This window comes from Habropoda laboriosa, unplaced genomic scaffold, assembly GCF_001263275.1.
Source record: "Habropoda laboriosa isolate 0110345459 unplaced genomic scaffold, ASM126327v1 scaffold273, whole genome shotgun sequence".
Classification (NCBI taxonomy): Eukaryota; Metazoa; Arthropoda; class Insecta; order Hymenoptera; family Apidae; genus Habropoda; species Habropoda laboriosa.
Genome location: NW_017100384.1, coordinates 106,611 through 115,343, shown reverse-complemented (window position 1 = coordinate 115,343; position 8,733 = coordinate 106,611). Strand labels below are relative to the sequence as shown.

General features: G+C 33.7%; 2 protein-coding genes across 2 annotated transcripts in view; one reads left to right on the top strand and one right to left on the bottom strand.

Annotated features, from left to right (window-relative positions):
* Positions 1-1,783, top strand: part of LOC108574994 (L-allo-threonine aldolase) — a 6,286-nt gene extending 4,503 nt beyond the window's left edge. Inside the window, exons 4-5 of the mRNA XM_017937680.1 lie at positions 137-541; positions 1,140-1,783. Of these exons, the coding sequence (XP_017793169.1) occupies positions 137-541; positions 1,140-1,606 (872 nt within the window). The 3' untranslated portion in view covers positions 1,607-1,783. The remainder of the gene's footprint in view (positions 1-136; positions 542-1,139) is intronic.
* Positions 1,784-3,646: 1,863 nt separating this feature from the next.
* Positions 3,647-8,733, bottom strand: part of LOC108574993 (venom acid phosphatase Acph-1-like) — a 13,776-nt gene continuing 8,689 nt past the window's right edge. The window contains exons 3-6 of the mRNA XM_017937679.1: positions 8,027-8,286; positions 5,951-6,113; positions 4,782-5,108; positions 3,647-4,627 (exon numbers count right to left, since the gene is read on the bottom strand). Of these exons, the coding sequence (XP_017793168.1) occupies positions 4,427-4,627; positions 4,782-5,108; positions 5,951-6,113; positions 8,027-8,286 (951 nt within the window). The 3' untranslated portion in view covers positions 3,647-4,426. The remainder of the gene's footprint in view (positions 4,628-4,781; positions 5,109-5,950; positions 6,114-8,026; positions 8,287-8,733) is intronic.

Genomic DNA, 8,733 nt, shown 5'->3' with positions numbered 1-8,733 from the left:
ATATTATAAATTATTATTACATATTATTACATATTCATAATTTTTAGTAACACTGTGTTCCAGTACATTTTTAAATTAACTGCAAGAAACATCACATGTTTAATTTATTTAAAGAAAATATTTTGTGAACCCACAGTAATGATTCATTGCAATGTTCGTGGAAATGAGGCATACTGTGGCGAGGATGCTCATTGTTTGTTATACGAACAGTGTGGTGCTTCACAAATTGGAGGAGTAAATCTTAGACCGATACGAAACAATATTGATGGCACTTTTGATCTCTCCGAACTTCAAGCTAAACTTCGGAAAGATAGAGATCATGAGCCTATCTCTAAACTGGTACTTGTTGAGAACACAATACATGGAAAAATCGTTCCACAAAGCTGGCTTAAGGAATTAGTATCATTTTGTAAGGAACGTGATTTGAAGTTACATATGGATGGAGCTAGGCTGTGGAACGCAAGTGTAGGATCCAAGCAGTCGGCAGAAGAAATTGTTTCTGGCTTTGATTCTGTGACTTTTTGTCTGAGCAAAGGTCTAGGTATTTATTCTCTTGGAGTTTACACTTTTATTTTTTCTATTGTTTTCTCCTTATAGATATTTTTTCTTGAAAATTGTTAAAAAATTTCAAAATGAGCTGTTTTTTGTATAAACTGACTATAGTGAAATTTCAATTTTTTTAAATATATTTTGCATTTCTGATTTTCTGATTGAAATGAGTTAACATTTATTTTGACAAAACATGTTCATTAGAAAAATTCTATTTTTTATTAAATTGTTTAAATTCTATTTTCAATATTTAGTAAAGTGGTGTAGATGTAAATTTGTATAACATTTACCGATTCATAATAATCTTCCTCGTTTGAATGTTCGATTCACGCTGACTCTCGAAATTATTCAACTTTCGTCTGGAAAGTTGTTTAATACCGTCAATAGTTTTGAAAATATTCGCGTGGATCAATTTAAGTAGCACCCTTTCTACATTTGTATGAAATGCTCCACATATTAGAGTTACAAGCAAAGATCTACATTATTTAATGCATTGAAATGATCAAAGTTATAAAATTATTCCTAATGTAACATATATTTGTTTAAGATAATTATTAAAAAAAAAAAAAAAAGGAAATGTTTCTATCTAGGTGCTCCCGTGGGTTCGCTTCTTTGCGGAAGTAAAAGCTTTATCACTGAAGCTAGAAGAATAAGAAAAGTCCTTGGTGGTGGTATGAGACAAGTTGGTGTTCTTGCTGCAGCTGGACTGGTAGCTCTTGAACACATTCCAAATTTGATAAACGATCATAAAAGAGCTTTTGTCCTTGCGTCTATGATAAATGATATGCAATCAACAGTGTTTACCGTTGATTTAAGTACAGTACAAACAAATATGTTTTCCATGCAAGTTAATTCTAATGTTGTTTCTGCAACAAAGTTTGCTCAGTGCTTGCAACAGCTTGATAATGATAATGAAGATAAAATTATCGTGAAAAGTTTAGCATTAAATGATTCATCAGTTAGATTTGTATTTTCCTTGGAAATTACAGATAATGACTTGAAGTTAGCTATTCAAAGAATTAGACAAGTTATCAAAAAATTCGACCCTAAACTTTAATTGTTATTTTTGTTGATATCTCTTAGCTAATAACATATTTCGTGCGGTGGGAGAATTACAAGCTTTACCAGACATTGAAACGAAGTTAAAAAGTCAGGATATTTTTGTATCAATGAAATATCGTTAGTTGTAGGAACAAAAAATTTCGTGCAAATGTTTATAGCGAGTAGTGTCAGAGGTGTGAAAGAAGTGTTTTGGTAAACAAGGTTTTGTGTAGATGTGATCAAATGTATCTTGGGAATATCAGCGTGTTTGTTCTAATTGATTGCGGGTGTGCACCAATTATTTAGTTATCTACTAGTAGTGGTTGTCGAGATAAGTATTATGTTGTCTAAAGCTGCGTCTACACTGTATAACAAAACAGTGTTGTAAAACAAATTGCTTTATAACGTTGTTGTACAACTTGTTACAAGATTATATCTTTTGGTATTGTATTTAGTAACAAGACTAACAACTTTATATAACATCTCGCATCTCATTACTGATAATGGCGCCAAACGGTAGATGGAAAATGTTTTATAACTGCACCACACTGGTTTGAATCGACTGCCAACATATTATATAACAATGGTTTAAAACTTTCTTTCATCTTTACCGACACTTGATGGATAACATATAACTTGCTATAATATAACACGAAAAATGTTACTTTAACATAATGTTACATAAATTTGTTTCTTTCACCTTTTCTAACAAGTTTCATAACTTCACTATGTGTTGTGTCAGATAGCGTATTTGCCCAGTGTTGGGCAAAAGTTACTTCAAATAATAAATAAAATAATAACGAGTAAATCAATTTTATTCGTTATTCGTGAATTTAGTCTTCCAATCGCCAAAGCAGAGTCCATAAGGCGTTGCTTCTATGCGGTTCTGAGTTTGGCAACATTAGTAGAGCAATAAGACGAAGTCGGTTCATCGCATGGTTGTCAGTTTGGCATCATGATAAATGGACGAATAATGAATAAACGATTAAGGAATTGTAATCGAATAACGAATAAACTTTCATCCGTTACTCATTATTCCAATAACGTCCAATTCTTATAGCCGCAGCTTCAGTTAAGTATTTCGTTACCTGAGCTCAATTGTTGTGTTATCTAAGAAATTTTATTAAATATGTTATAAATAAATTATATATTTTTTTGTATTTTTAATTTATTTTAATATACATAATATATTTATATCAATTTAAGTAACTTTGTTGAAAATATTCACTTTTGCAGCTTATCTGAGGTAGACGTATAAGTAATCAGAAAATCTGTTCTTGCGGCCTGCGAAACGTGCCATTTGTGGCAAGGTCCCGTTCACACTGGGGTTTTCCCAGGCCCGCTTTGCCTGGGCATCATGCAGCATCGGGCAGGACGACGCGGTCTCACTTTTTACTTGACCACCGGACGTATTACTTGGCGAGCGACTCTTGAACAACGCGACCATATTTCTGTAGTAAATACAGTTCGTTTTGCGTAAATTATCAATGCCTAAACAATTTGCGCCCTCTCTATATTCCGTTTTGGAGTGTTCCTGGTATTACCTTTTGTAAAGTTTTAGTATAAACAATATTAACAAAAGTGAAAGTGAATATAGTGAATGAATTAAAAATTTTATTAGTACAGTATTGTTATTAACTATTAATATTTTATTAATAATAATAGCGATAATAGTAATAAGAGTGACATCAACAACGATTCAACGAAAGCAGAGTGCAGTAATACCAACATAATTGTAGCTGCAATAAAATTAACAATAGTAAAAGTATCCTTTTCCATTTATTTTTTAAAATTTATTAAATTATATTTGCTATAGAAACGGATGATATCCATATAAAATGTACGAAACAGTCATGTATACACATACTTATGTACATATATTCATGCTTGAAAATGTTTCATTAAGGGGAGAACCCCAATAGATGGGTCGAAAAAATCGATTTCTGTTTTGCATAAAACGATAATTTCATATCTCGAAGATATACATGTTTTTAAAGTTTTAGATCTGAATTCAAAGAATTAACGGAGCTATAACTTGTTGGAACATGGCGCTTAGTCTCGTCCGTTCTTTCGTCCATAACATGGAAATCCCAACCCACTAGGCTTTCACACCTCTTTAGACAACCAAAACCCATCCTATTCTAAAAACTTTCGAGGTTCACAATAGTTTCTTTTTTCTGATCTAACTCAAAGAGAACATCAATTAGTCGCATTTTCGCAAATGGGTTCCATTCATTGTGAGTGGCGCGTTATAGCTTCATGAGGCCCCGGGCAAATTTGAATTTGGGGGCCCCATGTACAGTGTTGGAGTCAGACATTTTTCTTCAGGAATTTTTTCTTGTGGGGGGGGATCAATATTTTGAACAACTTTTAAATGGCCAAAAATTTTGGCAAATAATTACCGCAGTTTTTAACTTTCGACATTGAGGTTATAAAAGATTGGTTTTGGGCCCACCTCGTTGGTGGAGGCTCCGGGCAATTGCTCTTTTTGCCCATAGGATAACGCGCCACTGGTGTGACTAAAGAAAACATTATCATCGTGTCGTTGAATTTTTGACTGTTTTTGGTCGCGATTGCGGATTTAGTTGTTTGTAGAGAGTGGAAGCAAAGTATCAAGTTTGGTGAAGCATCAGATCACGGAGTGGGTCTCTTTTATCAACGCTGTTTATGAAATTAACTGAAGAATTATACATATTTGTTATGAGATTTCTTAGATTTAAATCTTTTTTTGTAGTCTTATTCGCAATAAAATTTTCTCGTAAATTCGCTTAAGGATACATCTAAGGGAATGGAAAGATCGATATTTCGTTTATTTCGCGTACTTAAAAAGTTTAAATCACTTTAGTCCAATTTGGTTTCTACTATAATACTGACGTAGTTGATCTTTCGTTACGTTGTTCCACAAGCAATCTAATTCTTCATTCGTCGGGATAATATTTTTCACGATCCTTATATACGTATCGTATGGACATAATGTAGTGCACTTAGGAAGGGTGTAAGCGATTAAGTTTCCTGTAACGCCAGTCCAAAGGAACATCTGTCGAAAAATTGACGACATAAAGTTTCATGTTGAATAATTCCAAAAATGTTGAATTATAAAAGAAGACAAAAAGGGAAATACGACAAACTGTTGATTTAGTGCGTAATTATTTTAAACAGCTAACGAGTAAGGTATGGTAAATAAAACTTACTTGAACGAACTCTTTACCACTGTCGTTTCGCAATTTTTCAACTATAATTGCAGATCCATACTGGGGGATTTTCGGTTCAGTTAATCCATGGGCTTTAGAAACAGACGCAATGTTTATTTCGTGTCCGCCGTATAAATAAATCTTTGGTGCAGTTGTATTTCCTTTGAAATTCATATTTTCTATAAGTTGCTTTACAAACGCACCTCCAGACAGTCGTTTCATTTTAATTGTGGCAGATTGAAGTTCATAATCTAGTGCCACAATTTCTTCTATTCTCTTCTGAACATTTGCAGTGGCCCATTGTGGAAGGGTAATATTCATACCTTTCTGAAAAATTGCAAAATTTTTACTTACTTTTTATTATAATAACGTGCAATTACAATTTTAATAACAATTCTAACGTACAACATTCTTTTATTTTATGCGAGATATAATATTATCACGTTTCCGCAAATGTCTTTGTTTTAGAACTTGATAAGAAAAAATGTTTTTTTTAAAACTTTTTTAGGAATATCATGTTAATTATTATTACGTAAATAGTAAGATTTCAAGGGTCATAATGTAAATGTATTTAACTGTAAAGTGCAAAGTGAAAGTGATTTTGCACTTTGTTTACAACATATTGTATACGGATATTTGCACTATTTGTCTTTTTAAATCATTTTTTGTAATACGTAACTTTTTGGTACTATGAAAAGCTTCTATTAGGTTGGTGAGAAATGATCGATCAGAGTTCTTGTACTTGATATCTTATAATTTCGATATAATTTACACATGCCAATGAAAATAACATCCACCGGAATTTATACATTTTTTCCAGCGGGTTAAAAAGCCATTTATATCTTTATTCAAAAATTCTACAGTTCTAGAATTAATAAACTCTTCAAAGGCTTCCACAACCATTGCTTTTGTAACGAAGTTTGTTTGCTGCTTGCGAAAATGGTCTGAGTGTTTAAAAAAAAAGATAGTCCGTTCAAGACAAATCAGGAGAATACGCGAATTGTGGAAGAACTGATAATCAGGTGGAATTTTGATAATTCCCGATTACTTACCATCGTAATTATATTCTCCAACTGATCAAGCTACTGAAGAAAGTGTTTATAGCACCGTTCACTTATTCAAATGCACGATTACAAAGCAAAATTAAAATTAAAACTATGAAATTGTACCTGTGATGCTAGGTACTGGTAGATTTTGCTAGTTCCTATTATTGGGTCCGAGGTCATATCGGAACCGGTGTTCTCCTGAAGATAGTCAAAAAGGTCTTTGTACTTTGATAGTTTTATACGAACTATTGTTGAATTTTTTACTTTCTTCAATTCGTTTTGATATCTATAAAAAAACAACAGTTTGGTAATTAAGTATCTGTAAAAAGCATGTATACTAATGAAATACAAACAGGTAATATATGTAAACGGATTTAATGGATGGTATAAGTTGTTTAAAACGCGAAAGCAATATCTTAGAGAAAATCGAGAGAAGAGCAAACTCAAAAAATTCGTTAATAGTTTTAATACGTGTGTTTTGACAAAAACTGAGTTTTGAAAATCATTTATGTGAAATTGTTACCATTGCACAAAGTATTTTATAACTACAGGTTAAAAGAAACAATAGAAGCGAACCATGGAAGGTACATTTTTTGTCTCTCCTTATCTTATTATATTTCTGAGCTGCATTATATCCGTGACTATTAGAAAAGAAACAATCGAATTCTGTTGTATTTGCACGTAGTGTGTCGGTTAAGAAAATGAGTGACCGTAATATCAAAAGCCTGAAGGATCAAGTTTACCACATTTCTGTCTTTCGCAGTTTTAAAAATCTAAGTTTCTTATACACCAAGTCTGTGGAGGGTGAGCGATGTCATAATGGGCAAATTGGTGTACTTCTCACCCTTGGACAATCCTGGTCCTTGAGCATACCGCCTACCCTGCAAAAGTCCGAGTCCGTAGGGTAGCGGTATGACGCCTTGGCGGAAAATTAGGCCCAAGGGCGAGAAGTGGTTTGAACTTGGGTTAATTGCCCCTGCACTACGTCATGCATTTATAACACGTCAGTTGTTATTAACACTTTACCGACCGGTAGCCTATTTATCGGCTCTTTGCCACCAACGTTTACCGACCGGTAGCCTATTAATCGCTTTTTTGCCGCCGGCGCTTTTCGACCGATAACCTATTAATCGGTCAAAGTTTGTTTTAACATTTCTATAGGTATAAGAAAAAGCGCATATATTCCCGTGCGATAGCCTAGAGTCTAAGCAGAGCCGGTGTCAGCGATGTATCTGCGGCCGAGTGAGAGGTGGGAAGTGCGTAGAATGTTCAACCGCTACCGGTCGGTAAAGTGTTAATTGCATATTAGGTCGTTGAAAAAGTTTTGTCGTACTTCGTTGTTTGAATTTAAATAATTATAATTCTGCTAAAAGTTAACGGATTTTGTTCGAAATAAGAATCATTACAATTGATACACCTTTGCCAATGTTTTACTAATCTGTTTGTACCATTTACAAGATAACTACGAGGTCTGGATAACGATCGCACGTTGCTGCAGTTAAATATCACGTAGTACAGCAAATGTGAAAATTTTGTTTACACATACAATTACCCGAATTAATATTCGAACACTCTTTGAAACAATATAACTTTTGAGAAATTGGACCAAACGAGTTGAATTTTCTTGAGAAATTAGAAGAGTTAGTTTACTAGGCGACGTGTGCAAAATTTTGAAAAAATTGCAATTGGTGGAAATCGCCGAGAAAAGAGTAAATGTCACTTTTTACAATTTTTTTATCCGAGCCTGTAATGAAAATTTGAAACGTACGTTTTGTGGATTTATGTCAATTACAATGCATGCTGAAAATTTCATCGAAATCGGTTAATGTTGCCACGAGCTACAAACGGTTAAAAATTGTGAAAGACGCAGTTTTTCACTACTTTCGGGCTGTAACTAATAAATCTAAAGATTCTTATATCTTTCGATGCCTGTCACTTGTTTATACGTACACCAACCGATTTCGATGAAATTTTCAGCATGTGTATAACTGAGATAAATCTATAAAACGTATGTTTTAAATTTTTATTACAAGCTCAGATAAAAAAGTTGTGAAAAGTGACCTTTACATATGCCTGTGTTACTTTACTAAGGAATGTTTCTGTTACTCTCCGTCTTGTTATAAATATAACGTTACAAACAATCTAACGTATAGTCACAATGAAAAGAAATAACGATTTATTTAAGTTCTGTATACTTACGTTGGACAAGCTGTCAGGAACATAAGTGAGTCCACGATTATTGGTAAGTTTACTATTGGTACAGCAGACCAATCCATTTGATTCGATGTAGTGTCTGTCGAAGGATATAATCCTTTCAGAACTAGCTGCACGGACATTTTTGTCCGTTGAAAATCCGTACTGCGAGCATTAACATCGCTATATCGAGGAGAATTACCCAATAATGTATTATACTTTTGCTTCAACAGTGTCCCAAGGTGATATTCTCTCATCTTCCCTGCCTAGGAAGAAATGTACTATTTCAAATTCATCGCATCGTACGTCTCTACATTTTTTTTTATTAATTTTGCTCCTAATCCATGTAAAATGCACGCATGTTATATTTATAGAGTACAGTGGTCCCGATATTGAAGTGTCTCTTTTTTTTTTTGGTATACTTAGCAACTAAAAGTTTACGTTAAAAATGTTCATTTCCTATAGAAATATGAAAGTCTGAGAATCGTAAGAATCTACTTCTGGTGTACTTCTATCCTTTAATATAAACTGTATAAATATACAGGGTGTCCCGTAAAGAGTGTAACACCCGGAAATGGGGGGTTGCTGGGGTGACTCTGAACAACATTTTCCTTTACCAAAATGTTGGTTGAAGCTTCGTTTTTGAATTATTAACGAAAAACACTGGCCAATCAGAGCGCGCGTAGAGCCCGCGCCCAGGCACGGGAGCGCAG